This window comes from Pithys albifrons, chromosome 7 (genome assembly GCF_047495875.1).
Source record: "Pithys albifrons albifrons isolate INPA30051 chromosome 7, PitAlb_v1, whole genome shotgun sequence".
Lineage (NCBI taxonomy): Eukaryota > Metazoa > Chordata > Aves > Passeriformes > Thamnophilidae > Pithys > Pithys albifrons.
The window spans coordinates 24,086,194-24,105,869 of record NC_092464.1 but is presented as its reverse complement, the minus strand read 5'-3'; the positions used below and the strand labels follow the sequence as shown (position 1 = coordinate 24,105,869).

The following is a 19,676-nucleotide window of genomic DNA, read 5'->3' as shown; positions in this document are numbered from 1 at the left end:
GTGAGCCCGCGGTTCAGGGTTTACCAAAGGATATTACGCACTTCAAGAAACTAGCACTCGGGGACACGCAGTACCTGAGGGGACACGCAGCACTCGAGGACACGCAGCACCTGAGGGCGGACACGCTCTGGGCGCGGCTCCGGCGCTCCCGCCAATGGCGCGCGCGGCCCCGCCCACGCCGTCCCCCCTTGCGGCGCGGGCGCGGATTGGCTCCGGCGCGGGGAATCGTCACATGGGCAGAGATCAGCCCAGCGCCGGGACTTGTCACTCGGGCTCGGATCAGCCCAGCGCCGAGAATCGTCACTCGGGTTCGGATCAGCCCAGAGCCGGGGGCGGGCCCGCCGCGCTCCGCCCCGCCCCGCCCCGCCCTACCCTACCCTACCCTGCCGTGTTCCGCGGCGCGGAGCGGAGCCGAGCCCCGGCGGATGGCGGCGGTCGCCGAGGAGATGCTGAGCCTGATGGAGGTCGGCGGGTCGCTCTTGGAGCGGGTGGCCTTGGGAAACCCCCTCTCGCTGGTGCTGGCCGCCTCCGCCTTCGTGCTCAGCCTCGGGTACCTGTTCCAGCTGGGATACCGGCGCCACCTGGGATCCGACCACAGGGTAGGGCCGGGGCCAAGGCGGGCCGATGGGCAGCGGTCCCGCTGCTCTCCCGAGGGCAGGGCAGGGCAGGGGGACAGGGCCGGGCCAGCCGGGCGCGCTCCGCTCACCTCGGGACAGCCTCTCTTGGGAGCGCAGGGAGAGGGGTGGTGAAATCCAGGCGTGTGTGGAAGCGGTCTCAGGACAGGCAGGAGCGGTTCCAGCAGCCGCCCCGGGGCGCTCCTGGCGGGAGGTGCGGTGGCTTCGCCCCCGACCGGGCGGGAGGGCACCGCGGGAAGGGGAGGCGCTCAGACCTGGCAGAGGCAAAGGCCGTTCCCTTTCATCGATGTTTCGTCGATGGAGCTTAAAATAAGGCGCCCACTTAGCCGTAAAATCCATTCCTACCCTGAAGCTGGTGCTTTTGGGATGCAGTTTAACGAATGTCAACACTGTTTTGTTTCTGACTGCCTTCTTTACAATTACAGTATCTTTGTGCGTTGCTTTCACGGTCTTAATCATACTCACTTTTTAATTCTTGCTGCTTCTAAATGTGGCTCAATTAAAAAAAATTGTTCAATATTGTTCAATATTGGCCTTTCACGAAAAGGTTTAAACAAACGTATAAAACCTCCTCTGTGATTAGTTTTTATACAAACGGACATGAATTTATTACTTTTGGGCACTGGGACATGCCAGGGAAGCGAACACAGCTCCAAGTCTGCCAGAGTTGCAGAAGCGTTTGGGCAACACTGTGAGGCACATGGTGTGACTTGGGACTGTTCTGTGCAGGGACAGCAGTTGGACTTGGATCCCTGTGGGTCTCTTCCAACTCCGAATATTCTATGATTCTGTGATACTCTCTGAAGAAAATTCAATAATTGTTTTTCTCTTTCTTCCTCAGAAATACCCACCTTTTATTTCATCAAGCATCCCTTTCCTTGGACATGCAGTCGCATTTGGAAAAAGTCCCATTGAATTTTTGGAAAATGCTTACGACAAAGTATGTTTTCCCACATGATTGCCTGAGCATATGTGTAAATATTTTTGTGTATCTATCAAGTTCTCTGTCTGGAGTCTGTTTAAAATCAGTTAATTCTCACCACCTCGAATGGAATGGAGTGTGCACAGTAGGCTCTGGTGTCTTCAGATCTCTTTATGTACATTGTTGTTAGAGAAGTAGTGTTTTCTGAACTCTCTCTCTAATGATGCACATGTGAAAAATATGTTTGTGTATTTGGGTAATACTCATAGCTGAATCACAAGTCAATTCAAAAACCATTTTAGTGACATTATTTCTTGCCTTAATTGGTACCTTTTAATCATATTCTTTACTAATCTGTAACCAGGTTGGAATGTAGCTGACCACCTCTGTAGGTAACTTGATGAATTTTAAGGCCTTGCTGATGTTAAAAGGGCTGGTGTATAAAACCTCAGTAGTTTTTATACTGTAACACCCCAGAAGAAATCAACTAAGTCAGTAGAGCCTTAATTTCAATGAAAGTAGATTGTACATGAGTGGCTGCTGGAGATGACTTTTAAATTTTAAAACCTTGTTTGCTCCTAATTACCTAGGCATAACTCCAAATACAGAATTGAGACAGTGTTCGTAGGTTACTGGAGGCAGTATGTGTTGTCATCTCCCTGCTAGTTTTTGTAGTGTCACTGTTCTTTCATTATATTTTATAATGTAAATGGTTTCAAAATATGCAAGAGCACATGTGTTCATTGTAACATTAGATATCACTAGTAAATATATTGAGAACAGAATTTAAATGTAGTTTAAAATATTTAAATCTTTATTAAATCTCTGAATACTTCTTGGGAGAGAAAATAGTTTATGGAAGACCATATATAGAGACAGAAATGTAATTATTTGAATTCTTCTTAATTAAAATTGTTTATTTTCTCTCCTAGTATGGACCTGTGTTCAGTTTCACTATGGTTGGCAAGACGTTCACGTATTTACTGGGTAGCGATGCTGCTGCTCTCCTGTTTAATAGTAAAAATGAAGATTTGAATGCAGAAGATGTGTACTCTCGCTTAACTACACCGGTTTTTGGCAAAGGAGTTGCCTATGATGTCCCTAATGCAGTATGTATTTTAAAGATAGGATGAATAGAAAAGTAGGGTAATATGAATTCGGAGTAGGCAGCCCTGAGCTCTTGGTCTGTGTGATGGGGTTGTGTGTTCATAACGATTCAGGCAGTGGGTAAACAGTCTCATTTGCATAATCAAAACTGAGCATGTTCAGCTTGCTTTGTTTACCACCTGGCCATTTGTCAGTCTGGATGTTATCTGTTGTTACTGAAACCATCTAATCATAGAGGTAAAAACCAGTAAGTAATTTTTCCTTCTCTTGCAACACACCACTCACTGCAGATGACTTTTCCTTTCCAAGCAATTTTAGTTTTTTTTTTCTTGAGAGTGATAACTTTAATGCCATGCCAAATCTAGACACGGATGTTGGCATCAACAGCCTGTTGTACAGCAGAGAGGTTTGGTGGCAGAAACACCACTGTGATATACTATATTTTTTTTAAGTTTTGGCCTGATTTTGTTGGTAAAAATATCAGTCATTTAACTGGTAATAGTTTCTGTGACCATCGATTCTTTTCCTCCTTAGCATGCCTTTTCATTCTTCCCTACTACTTGGCTGATTGTTACCCTGTTAATTATGTGGCTTAGGAGCAGTAATCACTACTCACTTTGCCTTCACACTGGCATTTTGCCATGGTCCACAAAATATGTTGTTCTTACTCCATTCTTTTGGGAGTCTAATATAGAGCTGTCTACCAACATCTTGCTGCTTTGTAAATAAGTAAATGAGAACTTGGTTGTCTCCTGCTTTGCCAAGAAGTATTAAATTGTCGGTAGGCAAAATCTGGGGGAAGGACTGATTGTTTGGGTGGGTTCTTTTGCACTTGATGGATTTGCATAGCCCCTCCCATTCCTCCTTTGAGAATGAAACTAGCAGAACTGCAACCTGGACTGCAAGTAGGAGATTGTTTCTTGTGTCCTAGGAGACCTCTTCCACAAGTGGGGCCATTCCAACAGACTTGTTTTTACTAGTTCCAATTGTAGATAGTTTCCTGTTGAGAGGAGCTGAAATGGCAGAGGATGTGTTCACTTCTGTGTGTCATTCCTGTCTCCATCATCAAGCTGGAGATTGGCTAGCTAGCATGTTGCAAGGGAAAATATGCTTGTCTCTCTGCTCCATGGCAATGTGGCATGTGTACCCTCTGACAGACTGCTGGGGTCCTCACTGCATTCTCAAAAAAGAGTTTTCTGGGAAGGAACCTTTCTTTTTATGCCTTTTGTTCAGTGAATAGCTTTATAGTACATGCAGAACCCTTGCTGGGAAGGCAGTTTTTGGTGTATTACTCCTGGTACATTGCAGATCTATAGGACAGATACCTCATTCACAATTTGGGCTTAAAAATTAAATGAATAATTTTCTGAGTTGATGTCTTGTCAATTCATTGAACAGTTCTTTTCTAAGAAAGAGCTTTTCACCAGTAGGTTTATTAGCTATGAGTCCATACAAAGTAAAGACGAAGAGGGGAGAAGGGTGTGAAGCTCACTGTTTCCTAGGAGGCACTTTGCCTCCTACTTTTGTGTCTGACTTCTTGGACAGTGAGATTGAAGGGCTTTTTAAAGGAAACGGTCCTCTCTAGTCCTGGGGTAAGGTATGGCTGCCTGAGAGAAGACAGGATGGGGAGAGAAAGCAAGGAGGCCACCTAACAAGGAACACAGATTGAATCCAGACTTTGCAATGACAGGGCTCATTATGTTTGTTAATATCTAAAGGATATTTCATATTTCAACCCTGAATGCATCTTACATCTTCAGGGATAAAGCTTAATGAAGATACTAAAATAGCTTTTTGTTTTGGTACTGCAAAAGATAGAACTGCAGCTCTTTTGAGCCATTGTTTTACTTGGATGTTTCTAAACTGTTGCTTGAAACACAAAGAAAATGAAAAGCAGAATATTATCTATTACTTAAATTTGAGTATCTGGTGTACGTACCTTGCAGTCCTAATCGTAATCCCTGTTGACTTCTGGATGTTCCTCTAGTACAAATGCCAATAAATTTTAATTACATTAGTATGATGATCCTTGCTCTGATTGCTATTCCATTTTTTTCTTTTAGTTATTTTTGGAACAAAAGAAGATGCTCAAAACTGGGCTAAACATTGCCCAGTTTAAACAGCATGTATCTGTGATTGAAGAGGAAACAAAGGAGTATTTCAAAGCATGGGGACAGAGTGGAGAGAAAAGTAAGCAACATCAGATGCATTTTTCCTCCTATTTTCTGGGCAGGAATTAAGATCAATGCAGTAAGATTTTGTAAATGATGTACTGCAATATTACAGAAATGAAAAATTACAAAGGTAGAAGAAGAAGAAATAAAATACAGAGTTTTTAAAATAACATTTAAGGCTATTGGAGAATAAAGCTGCTCAGAAAATCACTAAAAGGAAGGAAGAACTATCTTAGTTTTGCTTTCTTAGTCAGCTCATAAACAGTGCACCTGTTGTGTTCATTTTGCATGGTATCACTTCCTAATCCCTAGGAAAAACTGCTTCTCTGACTCCGCAGAGCCTGTGTGTGAGATCTTAGCTCAGGGACCTTCTACACTAAAAACCTGCATCCTTGAAGCTGATAGGGTTAGGTTAGTGATCTAAATGAAATTCTTTTTTCATGTCGCCCTGTTCCCAATTAGCCTGCTAGACACAGACTATCACCATTCTTGCAAGGCCCCAGTTGCGTAACAGTGTCAGAAATATTATTTATTGAAAAAAATGGTTTTATATTTAAATACATAAAATGTATATAATATATATAATGTACTGAAATATTTTGAAAGTATATAATTTATATGTAATACAATTAATAACATGGCAATATATAATTTGATACTTAGATATGTAAATACTACTATATAAAAATAATTCAGCAGCAAAATTAACTGGTTTCCCATGGATTTGGATTTCAGGGTTGAATTTTTGTATGATTTCACTTGAATTTGTTAAGGATTGAGCTCACAATGCATGGTTTGCTTTGGAAGGATTACTAGTTCTGCTAGAAAAAATTCTAGAAAGAAATACCTTAGAAAAAAGGCGTTGAAATCAGTGATCTAATTAAAAAGTTTTTTTAAGAGATACGTGATAGATGCATAGAAATTTTAAATTGGATCCTTCATTCACCTAGTAAAACAATCTAGATCTGTATTTTAAATTACTGATTTGTGTCCAGTTGCTTATTTTTTTCTTCCACAAGATAAAAATGAAGCATAACCTTTAAAATGTACCATCTCACCTGAGATGCATCCTCAATAATTTTTTTCAAATCTTTCCTCAGACCTGTTTGAAGCCCTTTCAGAACTTATCATTTTGACAGCAAGTCATTGCTTGCATGGGAAAGAAATCAGAAGCTTGCTGAATGAGAAGGTGGCTCAGCTGTATGCAGATCTGGATGGGGGTTTCACTCATGCTGCCTGGCTCCTGCCAGGTTGGCTGCCTCTGCCAAGCTTCAGGTACCAGCAATAATAGATGAACCAACTTAAGCATTTTAGCTAAACATTGCTGTTGTTTGGATTGTCCCCCACCCCCACCATTTCTTGTTTTAAGTTATTCTAGACATGCCAATAAATCCTCATAAGTGTTTTATATATGAAGTTGCTAATAGAAATATTTTGCATCACAGACGTCGAGATCGAGCACACAAAGAAATAAAGAATATTTTCTACAAGGTTATCCAGAAACGTCGGAAGTCTGAGGAGAAGGAGGACGATATGCTCCAAACCCTACTTGATGCTTCATACAAGTAAGCCAAGGGTTTGAAGACTTGTCATTTATAGATATTTTACCTCAGCTTTGAGCTCTTCAGTTAAAACTATCTACCAAAACCCAAGAAATATTCCCTCTTGTTCTGAATTGGTTTTGTTGCCAGCAGTTAGTCCTAGCTGTGGTCTTAAAAACAGCTTTATAACTGTACTTGTCAATGGTTATTCAGATTTCTGAGATTTTCATCAGTTGTCATGAGGTTGCTGAAATTACTTCCTTTCTCTTTGCTGGCTGTTGGGGAATGATCTTTATTAAGGCTCTCTCCCTCTGTTCTCCCTTTTCCTTACCCATAGAAATTTTGCTACTCCATTTAGGGTAGGCAACAAAAGAGTAAGAGGAGAAGGAAGTACATTAGAAGAAATTGTAAATGCTACTGCAACTAGAAACGTGACCAAATGAAGCTCTAACATAACTCCCTTCAATGCAGGGACGGCCGTGCGCTGACAGACGATGAGATTGCCGGAATGCTGATTGGGCTGCTGCTGGCAGGGCAGCACACGTCCTCCACCACCAGTGCCTGGCTTGGCTTCTTCCTTGCCAGAGACAAATCCCTACAGGAACAGTGCTATGCAGAGCAGAAAGCAGTTTGTGGTGATGACTTGCCACCCTTAACTTACGATCAGGTTTGTATGTTACATTATGCCTGATGGATATTTTTATACTTTCAGATGCTTATTAAAAAAAAAAGTTAAAAAATCAACAAACATGAAATGCAGTCATTATGCGTTGTGATACAATAATGATTGGCACAGTCTTTCTGTGGTAACACTGCCAGTACGTCTCCTCCATTCTTCCTCTGTCCAAGTAAATTTTCAGCTTGATACTGTTTTTTTCATCAGTGTTCATTAATGAAATTACAATTTCTATGTCTGTTTAGAAATGATAGTTCTGTAGAGGAGGAAGAGTCTCATATTTCCGCTAAGGAAAGTGATGCTGTGTGACCTTGTTCTTTAATTAGGCAACAGAAAACACTCATGAGACAGATTAGGAAGAAACTAGTTGTGTATGATTCCACTGATTAGAGGTCTTTTTCCTTAATTGAATCAAATGGAAAAAAAGAAATGTAGCTCATAAAGTACCTGTAAATATGTACTGCTTACTCATTTTTAAAAATTGTTTTTAAATGGTATAAAAGGATTTTTTTGTGGCAAATAAACTTGGCTGTATTTTGATACATCATTTTCTCTGTATTTGCAGCTCAAGGATCTCAGTTTGCTGGATCGCTGTCTAAAAGAAACCTTAAGGCTTAGACCTCCTATAATGACCATGATGAGAATGGCCAGAACTCCCCAGGTGAGGACACTTTTTGGAGCTCACTTTACTGCAGCAGCAGAGGCCAGATCAGAGGTATCTCAGTAGGCAGAAGGAAACACAAGTGATCAGTGTTTGCTGGCAGGGAGGAAATCTGATGGTAGCCTGGAGTTCTGTCAGTGGTAGCGTAGCCAGAGTTGATTGAAGAAAGCAATTAATATGTCAGACTTGGTATTTGTTACCTTAATCTGGAATTGTGTCCAGTTTTGGACCTCTCCAGCCCCTAGGAAGCTAATGTTGATTAAGTAAAGCAAGCAAAGGGTCACCACAATGGTAGGGGGCCGAGGGACTTTCAATGAATTTTAAGTTCATTCTTTTTTTTAAAACCTCCTGTAGAATTGCTAGCCTTTTTAAAGCAGCTGAAGGATTCCTGCAACTACCTGAACTTTGTGCCCTGTATGAGTAAGCGAGAAGGTGTTAGACTGCATTAATTTTAAAAGCACTTAACCAAAATCTCGTTAGAAATTTAAGCGTCATGATGCAACACTTCAGGTAACCCTTTACAAAGAAAAATGGAGAAATTTTGTGATGTGCAAGGTCTTGTTTCTTCTCTTGTAGACTGTTGCTGGATATAATATTCCCCCAGGCCATCAGGTCTGCGTGTCTCCTACTGTTAACCACAGACTCAGAGACTCGTGGAATGATGCTCTAGACTTCAAGCCTGACCGATACCTCCAAGATAACCCCGCAGCTGGAGAGAAATTTGCATACATTCCATTTGGCGCTGGTAAGATAACAAGCACCTTCCTGAGTGAGGGTGTGGCTCATACTTGTCACCTCGTACAGCACCTCTCCACACTGCAGCATCTGAGGATGCCTGAGTTTTACTGTGAAAGTGCTGTTAAAAGAATTAAGTTAATAGTTTTGTGTTAGTCATAGCTGTATCATTCAGAGCAGCAATCAAAACATTCTTTAGGTTAGCATGCATCATTTGACTCAAATCTTTTCAAGTCAAGGTAAAACCTGGTATTACAAGGTCAGTTTTTGGCAGAGCAAAAATCTGCGGAGTCTCACCTTGCAGAACAGTTTGAAATTGCCACAATGCGGTTAGGGTTGATCTCATTTCTTGGTGTTGCAAACGGTTCTTTGCTGATACATAAATTAATGCTTTCTACTGGGGACAGAAGGAAATAGTTTAATTCCACTTGTCTATTTTATGAAGTGACAGTTTAGAAAAATAAGGCTTGAATGGAATTATGGATGCCATATGTGCAACATTAGAGCCTTGGATTGTTTAGAAAGGGGCAACTACTGTCTACATAGAAGTAGCTGGTTGCCAAAGGGGATTTAATAACAAAATATTCTAACTGCATTTTATGGCTTTCTCTCTAGGCCGTCATCGCTGCATTGGAGAAAACTTTGCTTATGTTCAAATTAAGACCATTTGGTCTACTTTGCTCCGTCTGTATGAATTTGATCTCATCAACGACTATTTTCCGACTATAAATTATACAACAATGATACACACACCTAATAACCCTGTTATCAGATATAAGAGGAGGTCACTGTAAATTCTGGTGCTAAAACCTAACTTATTTAAGTTGTGTGAACTAACAGACTTTTGACTAAAATTGTGACAGCATGAGTGGCCAATGGAAGCTGTTGCATTTGCTGTTAGGAAAGCAAAAGTAATTACCAAATACAAAGTTTTTTGCATCTATTTTGTTCGCCCCCACCATTTACTGTTGCTGTGTCTTATTGCTTGTTCTACAATTTTCTCATTGTGTTTTTTAAGCAAAAGTGTCTTTTCTATTGGTGTAACACTTTTAAGGTGCATGCCAGCTCTTTAATGAAGAAATAAGTGATTTTTACAAGTGGAACTCTTTGCTTTTAAAATATAATTGAAGATTACTTTCCTCAGATAACAAGGGGCAAGGCTGCATACCTTACCTCTGTACCCAATTACAGTAAATCATCAGGCAAACATACTTGGTGGTGCCTTTTCTTTGGCATTTATGATTCTGTTCCAAGCAAGTGAAGGATGCTCCTGTACAGCTAAGTAGAAGGCAGAGTACAAAATGTTCACGGTAAGTCTTTTCAAGAATAAGCCACTTAAATGTCTAACTGGAAGTAGTTGTAAAATGCTTAGGTTCAGAAAGCAACAAATAATTCTCAAAAAAAGTGCTGAAAACGGTGATATCTGGAAGCTTGATGTAAAGTGTGGAAGTAACAATATGATGATAGAAACAAAATTAATTTTGTAAATACCATGTTTGTGTATAAAAAAGTCACAAATTAAGTGAAATAGCTGAATGTTGTCCAGATTGGTACCGATGGACCAATCATGCAGGATTGTTAAATGGTGTTTGGTTCAAGAGTGGTGATGATAAATGGTAATGAGCTCTGGCTCAGAGGACTTTTGACTTAGATTTATAAACAAACTTCTCGGGGAAGTTTTCTGCAATCAACCATGTCAGTTCTTTTTGAAAAGCTTTCATAACTTAAGTTTGTAATAAAGTAACTTTCTGTCTTGAATTGGTTATGCTAAGAGCTCCCTCCCACCTTCATCAGTGCTCAGCCTAGCCAAGGCTTTGGCCTGTCTTTCCTGGTCTGAACTCCGTGTAACTGTTACAAAACCTTGTATTTGTATCAGTTGTGGCTGCTGAGGGATTGCAGGATCTTCTCTTCCAGCCCTGTCAGATGTGACCAGCGTCTGCAGATGCCAGGCTTGTACCTCTTATAATCTGTAAGCAGAAAAGCTGCAGCCGCTACAAGCAGGAGGGGTGCAGGCAGGAGCAACCTGTTCCGTGTGAATAAGGGAGCAGTTCTTGAACACAGTTAGAAGCATGAAGTCATCTTTATTTCAGTACTTTGACAAAATACCCATAAAATTCAAAACTTCTACCATTACAAAAATAGGTCTCTACAAGTGATATTCTGTCTGCACTGCCAGTAGCAAATATTATGAGTCAATGTAATTTCAGTAGCCTTGCCAGAAAAAGTGCAAGTAAACTTTGCTGAATGTAGCTCAATTTAATTAATACACAAATTTCGTCTTCGCACCCTTTTCATAAATACACACTTCATAACTTAATCATTTAAATTAGCATTCCACAAATATACATGTAATTTAATGGTGGGTGGGGGTTTTTTGTTTTGGGTTTAGGGGGATTTTTTTGTTGTTGTTTTGGAGTTTTTTTGGTTGGTTGGTTGGTTATTTTTTTCATGAACACAAAGTGCCTACATACATAAATCCCAGTCTGTGTGGGTGTGCCAGGATGGAACTGTATACAATCGTATAGCTGTGTTCATATTGGTCCCACAATATACACTATACAAAAGCACAGAAAGAGCACAGATTTACAGAAGGCAATCTGTTAGCATCACTGCCAGTGATGGAGATGTTCAAGGGTATTATTATCTTCTCATACCTGTGTGCAACTGAGTGTATGAAGTTGAACCTGTAAAATGAAGAAAAATTTTCATCAAGATCACTTGGAACAAGTATATGAAGGTGCACCAATGACATAAGCTGAATAAGCCTGAAAGATTTTACATGGGAAGTCACAGAACTGTTTGGGCTGTAAGGGACCATTAAAAGTCAAGTCTTTTAACAACAAAACTTCCCTAAATGATGCATTTTTTGCTGAAGTAAGACTTCAACACATTAACTTAAAATATCAAGTTTGATACATTTCATCCCATTGTTCTTAAAATTTTCTTGATGTGTTCCTTTTGCAGGACAAAAATTCCCATAATGTATGGGACAAAATAGCTGTAACATCTGTAGTCAAGAGTGGTAGAAGAAATTCCCCATGTACTTCCATACCCCAATCTTCTAAGTATATTTTTCTCCATATAGCTTAAATCTTAGTGAGATGCCAACTGAATCCTGGCTGCCCATTTATTAGAAATCAGTGAAAGCTGAAGTGTTACCAATGAATTAAAATATATACTTAAAGCACACTTGTATGTCTCTGTTCAAAGAATTTCTCAATCTTAATGAGCTTTTTGCTACAGCTCAGAAATACCTCTTAGGGCTGAAAATGCCTAAAATCAAAGTTGTTTGTTATGTCTGTTATGTTGTTAATATGTTATTCTGAGAGATCAGCACACACTGGGAAGCATGCCCTGCGCTGCCCAGGAGCCCCTGGGGCTGTACCTGAGCCCTTACCTGACTGCACGCTACCAAGTCGCTTCTGTAGCGCCTCCAGCCGATGGATGTAATCTGTCAGAGCTCGTTCAGGGTCATAGTTCTGCAGCTGAGAACAGGCGAAGGAGACTGGGTTTAAATCAGCATGCATCCCGTGGAACCTAGGGACAGAACAACACACATGTCAAAAGGTGCAATTCCAAGTGAAAATATCAGCAAACAGCAAAATACTGTAGGCAGGGATACCTTATGGCCTGTCCTGCATGTCCCTTAGCTTATCCATGTGGTAGCCAGGACCTCATACCCATTTAATCTCCCTGCTATCATACTGCCTCCCCCACAGAAACCACTCTTGTCGTTTCTTTCTACTGCACTTGGCTGCATTTCTCTGGGACAAAGACTGACCAGCGAGTTCCTCCTAAGAATGCAGTAGAAACTATGGTAGGTGGAAGTTTGCTCTTCTATTAAAAACCTTATGTGAACAAGGACACCAGCATCTTTACAGGATTCTGCCTCTTATCATTACTTTCTGTAAGTAAAAGTCAACAGTGGCTAAAACATGTTAAAGGTTTTTTCCATGTAAACTGTTACGGTCATTACAGACTAAGATTATACAAATGTTGAGGTGGTTTACATGGAAATGAAAAACCAAAATGGCTAGAATCTGATACTCGGTGAAGACCTGAGCTCACAACTTTATATAAACTCATCAAGGGCTGATGACACTCATAAGAACATTGCCCTTGATGAAAAACATCCGTTTTCACTGGCATCTGACTCACTGATACCTCTGATACCACAGCTTAGGGCAGCAAACCAAAAGGGTTTGAACAGTAATAACCAGTGGAGCTGCCAAGCAGCTTCCATGCTCTGGTCATGATGCTGCAGCAATTGCTCCCAGCCCACAGTAACCAGGTGACTCTCAGCCACAGTGGATGGTCCTGTTTTTCCCTTATTTTGGCTGAAGGCACCTAAAGCAGCTCCACACCACACTGCTAACAACCAGCAGGGTGGGCAGCATTGCTTGTTCACAAAGCTCAGACTCTACAAGTGTAGGCAACAGCTGCATCCAGGATCTCTGCCAGTTCCAGAGAACATGATGTAAACGAGTCGTTAGAAATGTGCAAGCTTTGGCCTTGATCAGGAAATGAGAAATCACACACTGAATGCCTGAGGTGTAATTTTTATATATTCTTACAAAAAAAGCTTAATCTTACAGCATCGAAGATTACAAACCTTAGCAAGTAAACACTGATGCTTTCATTTAGTTAAACAGTGTCTGACAGAGAATAATAATCTAAAATAAAACGTACTTCTGTTGAAAATTTACAGGAGATCTAGGAGACTCCATGCCTGACCTGGATCTATAGGAATGTCTTTGTTCTCCGTAAAGATCCATGCCACCAGAGAATGAATCAGGCCGTAATTCATTACCTAGAAATACAAAAGGCAATGTCTTGAAAACTAAAGAAGAGTAACACCTTTTGCACTTCACTGGGAATCTCAAATGCAAGTTTTCTGTTTGCATATCACAAAAATGGTGTTTAACAGAAGTAGAACACTTTCAGACTCCCTCAGGGAAAACAAGAGATAAAATTCTGGCCTCGACTGACGTCAATGGGAAAACTGACAGACTGAGCAAGGATTTTAATGCAGGCCAAGATAGCTAGTAAATAATAAAGAAACTTTGATTCTCCTTAGAATCCTACAAAAAAGAAAACAGAAAACCATTATTTCCCAGACTTTAAGCTATAACAAAACAATGACAGGCTTTTGTTCTGAGGAAAAGGCCAAGGTGCAGATCTAAAAAACCTCCAATGACGCAGATAAAATTGCTTTCACAAAAACAATCCATAGGGAAACTTTCCATAATTTTTAAAATCCCACCCATAATGGAGTAAAACAAGACGGAAAAGAAAGCAAGTTAGGTCAGTGTCTGTGCTGAGCATGGATGCTCTCAGAAAACTGAGAAATAGGTTAATCCAAGCAATTAGAGCAAAAAAAAGGAAGGGGGAACAGCCCCCATTCATTTCACATGAGGAAAATACAAATTAAAAACCATCTCAACTAAACAATGGTGCAACTTGTAAATACGACTTTTTTAAGCCATTACTGGACTATGCTTTACCTGTGTTCTGGCTAAAAACATCCCTGTTGATACTCAGAATACCAGAACCTGTAACTCTGTGCCATCGACGAACCAGGAACTTCATTCTGCATTTCAAATGAAAAAGAAACCACACAGCTTCAGGATAAGTGAAATAGTCTGATAAAAGTTATCTGCTCCTTCTATTCTAGAAGGCATAAGAACTTCTTGAACAGCAAGCAAAATGAATGGATGGGTATCTAGAACCTGGATATCAAATAGAAAACATCCTTATACACATCCCTAAGAGACCAGCTTTTGTCCGAATCTGCTTTCAGCTTCACTTCTGCAGGTCCAGTGATTCCAGAGGTGTTGCGTAGATCCAAATGGATAGCAAATGGCTCAAGCACCTAAGCAACAGTGCATCAGCACTTAAAAATCATATTAATTACACTTTTCTTGCCCTGTTGCAGCCTCAAAACTGCAACTGCTGAGCGCTATGAATAAAACTCTCACTTACACCAGGTACATGAATAGTTCCTTAGATTCATACTATGCACAAGGTTTCAAAAAATAGCAGAATGTTCAAAATGTAACTTCCTCCAGTTTACCTTGAAATTGCGATAGACACTCTGACTGCAGAGCGAAATCGTGTAAAACCCCTTGAATGATGTGTGATGATTTCGAGGTCTGTGTAGGAAGGCTGTCCACCCATCCGTGCTATGAGGGCCAGTGTGGCTTCTTCACACTCTTGGAATCCACCTAGTAACAGCAGCAAATACTTTTTCTGATATATGAGAGCTTTCCGAAAACTCTCTGCTCGTAGGTATTTGCCATAAATTCTCTGCAACAAGAAAAAAAAAACAAAGGCGCCATAAGCTCCAAGAATAACTACAGTTTGAAACTTTTGACACCGTTACTTCTGTAGCATTTCTGTGATTATTCATTTCTTGCTATTGTGGAGAAACCAGCACTGCTGCTCATATGTGCTGAATGCAGCTTCATAATTTGAGGATGACCTAAGCAGCAAGAAATGGAGCATACACAGAAGAACAACATAGCTGCTTTACAGGTCATTCTTGGGGAATAAAATTAACAGTCAGGTATCCGAGGATAAAAATTTTAAAACTGAATTAGTATCTGTTTACTTAGAATATGCAGAGTGAACACAATGAAAACAGGCCCAAACAAAAAGGAAAAAAGCAGCTGTAGTTAGTATGTGGAGAAAAAAATCTTCCTACCCTTAAAACTGCATTTTCAGAATCTGACCCCAGTTCTCTGAGGAAAGCCTCACTCCTGAGCTCTGCTCTCAGCCTGGAGAGCTCCGCATCGGCTTGTTTCAAAGATTTCTGCAGCAACAGCCTTTCTCTGTTCCAAGTTTCCTTCTCAGAGGCAACAAGAGTATCAATATTAACTCCAACATCCGATGAGTGCCTAGAAGACTGAAGACAAAGGAAGCTGAATTTGAACCACATAGTCTGGAAAAGCTTAAGCTCTATTGTTCCAGTCATTGGTTTGGTGGAGAGCTCATAAAAATTAATGAGTGAAAAACTATCCACTGATTGGATCTGAGGCCACCCTTGCATTCTGACACCTCAAAAGCAGTGATTTTAGGAGTCCAATTAATGTCCTAGAAAAATACAGCTTCTCCAAAAAAACCCCCCAATCCTCAGTTGCATCATACTAGCTTCATGATCCTGAAGCTATCTGGATCTGTTTGCTACTTAACATGGTTATGAGATACAGATTGTAAAGTGCATTTAAAAGAAAAGAGCAGTTGACAAAAAGCAGCTGGGTAAAATCACAAAGTTTACACTAAACACAGTGAGTTGAGATATACTGACCACTGAACAAGAATAACTCACACACATTCACTCTGCAGAGGAGAGGCAAGAAAAACTCTATACATAACCCATTACATCAGCACCACTAAAGACATACGTAGTCTCCACAAGGTTGTCTGTGCTGGTATCTTCTTAGTTCTTCCTCCAGTTTCATGACAGCATTTCTCAAATTATTCTTTTCTTCACTCAGTTTGCTGACAAAGCCTGTCAGCTCAGCATTTTGCCTCAGCAGCCTCTCAGTCAGTGAGCTAGATGGAGTCCCAGGTGGTAGCACGAGCTTCAGCTACAAGGAAGAAAGAAAATCCAACACAACTTTTATTAGATCCAAGTTGCCTGCTTGAAAATGACTGGCTTAGAGTGAGGAACTTTTCTAGATAACGGCAAGAACTTTGTAGCAACTTCAACAAAGAAAACTTCAGTGTACATGTAAACAATAGATTAATGTGACTTTCTTGTCTACACTTATCCTGTACATTACAACAGAGTATTTTCATACAGGCTCAATTGTACCAGCTATAACGATTTGCAAAGCTTTTCTATTATGTTTAGGTTTATCTAACTTCGAGGAAAAGAAAAGCCTCAAAGCTTTTCCCAAGTCATGTTGAAAACACTTGCTTAAAATACAAGAAAGGACCAAGCTAAGCTCACTGAAAAATCAAGTAATGCTGAATTCTTTGCAACACATTACCTCAGTTTTTACACAGGTGTGTCCTTCTCAATCTGCAATGGCTTTCTTTGGTAAATACAGGGCAGTTTGAGTAAATGTGTTGTATCAACTCAATACAATAAATATTAAAAGTTGATTTTAATCAGGAAGTACTGAGCAAAATTTCCCCAGTTACAGGAATACTGAAGAAAGAAAAATAACCTTTTCTTAAAGAAAAAGCCATGAGATTCAAAAATTTATAACGAAACTGGAAGAGTTTCAATTTGAAAGTTGAAAAATCACTTTTAAAGTATTTAAAATTGAAAAAAAAAAAAAAGGAAAAGGCTATTTACTAACTCCAATCAGAACAGTCACTGGAGTTTTCCTCTAGAACATACAGACCTGAATAAGTACAGGCTTAACAAACTCCTTGCTGGTTTCTCTGCATAGCTCATCATCCCAAACTCTCCCACCAAAGTTACAACATTGCACTCTCACCTCTTCCAGACAAGACAATCCAGGCAGTATTTGCAGTTCTGAAATAACTTCTTCAACAGAATTTTGTACTGCAATGAAATCTTGATCATCTGCTGTTTCAAACTGCAATCTGAGACAAAAAGGACAGTTTTTATAGCCTGTACAGTCTGACACCATGAGCCAGCCCAACAGGACTTCCCATGGATCCCTACACACTGGCTCTTTAGCAAGTCACTTCAGCAGAGTTACTGGAGTCATGGAAACATTTTCAAGACTGCCCAGTGACTCAATTAAATTGGTTTGATTTGATAAATATTGTGCATAGAACAGTTTCCACTCATTTGTAGACAAGGATGTTCTACATGAATCACATTTAAAGTAATGGTTCTGCTTCCCAAAAATCTACTGAATCTGTGTGAGCAAAATCTTAGGGTATTTTCCAGACATACTGCATTCTGCTTTGCCCAAAGGAATGAATGAATGAATGAAGGAAGGAAGGAATGAATGAATGAGTGAATGAATGAAGGAAGGAATGAATGAATGAGTGAATGAATGTTTAATATTAAATGACCATCACAGCAAAATAACAACAGATTCAAACCTCCCATATACCTGGTACCACGATATTTGTTAATCTTATGGAGATGATAACCTCAAAAAAATAAGAATCAAGATCAGTTTCACTTGACCATATATTTTTTCCTGAGGATGCAAGGGGGATGATTCAGAACAATAATCCCTATATCCATTCCCTTATACATTATGAATTACTTAATTACTGAATTGTTTTAAATTAATCTACCTACAAAATACCCAAATAAACCTTATCATTTTTCAGAGAAAAAAAGATAACTTTGCTGTGACTTCTAAAGGACCCTGTTAAATTTGCAAGATTTAGAGCAGCATTTGATACTCTGTGATCCTTTTTTCCATACGTTTATCTCAAATAACAGCATGGAGTATAAAAAGCAGAGCAACCTCAAACTCAAATGAATCCTGCAGTCTGTGGATTATGATTCAAACAGCATATATTAGCTTGCTGGTTGCTATTAACAAACCAAATAGCTGAAGACTGGTCTAACCTGCTAGCAGCTTTCCGAGCCAACTGCTTCAGCTTTGGAGATGCATTTTGCAGCTTTTGTCTGACTTTCTCCAGAACTTCAGTAGCAGCAGAAAAATCTCCTGTCAGCGTGCGGTAGGTCAATTCATTTGTCTCAGCTCCTTCCATTTTTTGCTGGAGAACCCAATTTCTTGTTCTGTCATTGGGTGTATCCCAAGTAGTCTGGAAAGAAATATGTATTTATATATATATATATACAGAATGTACATGACCCAGTGCTATAAAATGAAAACATATGATTTTTAAACACACCCAGAAAGACAAACAATTCTGACACAGACAGGAGTTTAGTGTGACTACAGCACTGCTGTAGAGTACCCCTAAACTATAATTTGTGAAAGGTATAGTGTGATGTCTCTCTTGACTAAGATCTAGCAATCATGGAACTACAGTGTGAATACATTCAACACACTCAGTTGGCAGGAAGTCACCAAGCCTTTCTGTTTCTTCCACCAGCAGCATCTTTAGCAACTGTACATGGAATTTGGACAATTGGGTCTATGGGTTTTGGTGGCCAATTCATTGTCAGAACAGGGGCTGGAAGGTCATGGGAGGTCCATCCACAGTCACAGATCACCAATGATGCTGACACGAGCCAAGTAATGCACTGATGTCCTCTTCACTAACAACCTCCCAGCAGTGCCATACCCCACAAGGAAAGAAGAACTGCCATCCCTAACAAGGAAATCTGAGTCCATGGCTCTGCCATGGGCTGTTTGACTACAGTGTGGTATCAATAAAAAAGCAGCATGTTGCAAATGTCACAGGAAGCAGCAGGAGATTCATTCTTTGAAATTCCAGGCAGATCCTGGAAAGCAGATCATACTGTCTGCTGATGAGGAGGAGAAAAAACCCCACAGCTGCTGTCAATCTGATCCAAGGGAAGACTTCACTGACTACAGTGCTGGCAGTTACCTCTGTGCAGAAGAACAAGGTGCACAAACTGAGCATGGCAGGACGACTTCTGCTGTCACAGTTACCAATATACCCAACATCCTGCCTGTAGTTTCAGATAGTCTCCAATGCTTCAGAAGATTAAAACCAGTAGCCAGATTAGATGATACCATGATGGGCAAAAACATGGTCAGCAAAGAAGCAAGTCCCCTGACAAGCCCCTCTGCAGCTATCCTCAAATCACTCACCCAGAAAAACATATCTTGAACAGGGAAGTTTCTGGAAGTTTTAAAAGTAATTTTAAAATAATTTTAAAACTTTCAAAAATTTTATGAGAAAGGCAACAGTGTTTCCAACTTTCATTTACCTAAAAGTTAGGATACATTCTCATATTGATTTTTTACCTTGATTTCTTCCTTCTATTTTGTTTGCTAACATACACATATTCATGCATATGCTTGTTTGATTGCTTAGTCATTTACTTATTAAAGCTGTTGGAAGATCACTTTTTAAATGTTTCGAAGACCCCCTGTGGTTTATAAATCAAAGATCACGTGCACTGACCTGGAGCATTCCTGAACAGAAACAGCTCATTCCTGCAACTGGTTGCAGGGAATGTTCTTCTCCTACACTGAGACACGAAGTGTGTGTATACATCCAGATACATTTCTTCTGCTCATGCTCCTCCTTACACACTTCTAAAACTTCACCCTCAGGAGGAGGGATGTCAACAGTTTTAGATAGCAAACTGGAATGCCTTCCCTTTCTCTGGTGCCCATGTT

General features: G+C 40.2%; 2 protein-coding genes across 7 annotated transcripts in view; one reads left to right on the top strand and one right to left on the bottom strand.

Annotated features, from left to right (window-relative positions):
* Positions 1–341: 341 nt before the first annotated feature.
* On the top strand, positions 342–10,209 carry CYP51A1 (cytochrome P450 family 51 subfamily A member 1). The gene is made up of 10 exons (XM_071560681.1): positions 342–599; positions 1,477–1,575; positions 2,490–2,666; positions 4,728–4,854; positions 5,939–6,113; positions 6,284–6,403; positions 6,851–7,046; positions 7,621–7,716; positions 8,293–8,461; positions 9,067–10,209. Exons 1-10 carry the CDS (start codon positions 426–428, stop codon positions 9,243–9,245), a joined length of 1,512 nt encoding a protein of 503 aa, XP_071416782.1. The 5' UTR covers positions 342–425; the 3' UTR covers positions 9,246–10,209.
* Positions 10,210–10,512: 303 nt separating this feature from the next.
* Positions 10,513–19,676, bottom strand: part of AKAP9 (A-kinase anchoring protein 9) — a 112,572-nt gene continuing 103,408 nt past the window's right edge. For 5 of the 6 annotated variants that reach the window (XM_071560674.1, XM_071560675.1, XM_071560679.1 and 2 more), the window contains 9 exons: positions 17,963–18,162; positions 16,902–17,010; positions 15,855–16,040; positions 15,155–15,355; positions 14,525–14,757; positions 13,956–14,041; positions 13,141–13,261; positions 11,849–11,988; positions 10,513–11,135 (listed from right to left, as the gene is read on the bottom strand). In XM_071560674.1, coding sequence (XP_071416775.1) covers positions 11,092–11,135; positions 11,849–11,988; positions 13,141–13,261; positions 13,956–14,041; positions 14,525–14,757; positions 15,155–15,355; positions 15,855–16,040; positions 16,902–17,010; positions 17,963–18,162 — 1,320 coding nt within the window. In that variant the 3' untranslated portion in view covers positions 10,513–11,091. The remainder of the gene's footprint in view (positions 11,136–11,848; positions 11,989–13,140; positions 13,262–13,955; positions 14,042–14,524; positions 14,758–15,154; positions 15,356–15,854; positions 16,041–16,901; positions 17,011–17,962; positions 18,163–19,676) is intronic. The other variant, XM_071560676.1, reaches the window with a different exon arrangement.

Excerpts from the sequence above, each read along its gene's own strand:
- CYP51A1 (XM_071560681.1), top strand. The coding sequence starts at position 426 with ATGGCGGCGGTCGCCGAGGAGATGCTGAGCCTGATGGAGGTCGGCGGG. Across the intron at positions 6,114-6,283 it reads CTGCCTCTGCCAAGCTTCAG|ACGTCGAGATCGAGCACACA; the intron begins GTACCAGCAATA and ends TTTGCATCACAG. Across the intron at positions 7,717-8,292 it reads GAATGGCCAGAACTCCCCAG|ACTGTTGCTGGATATAATAT; the intron begins GTGAGGACACTT and ends CTTCTCTTGTAG.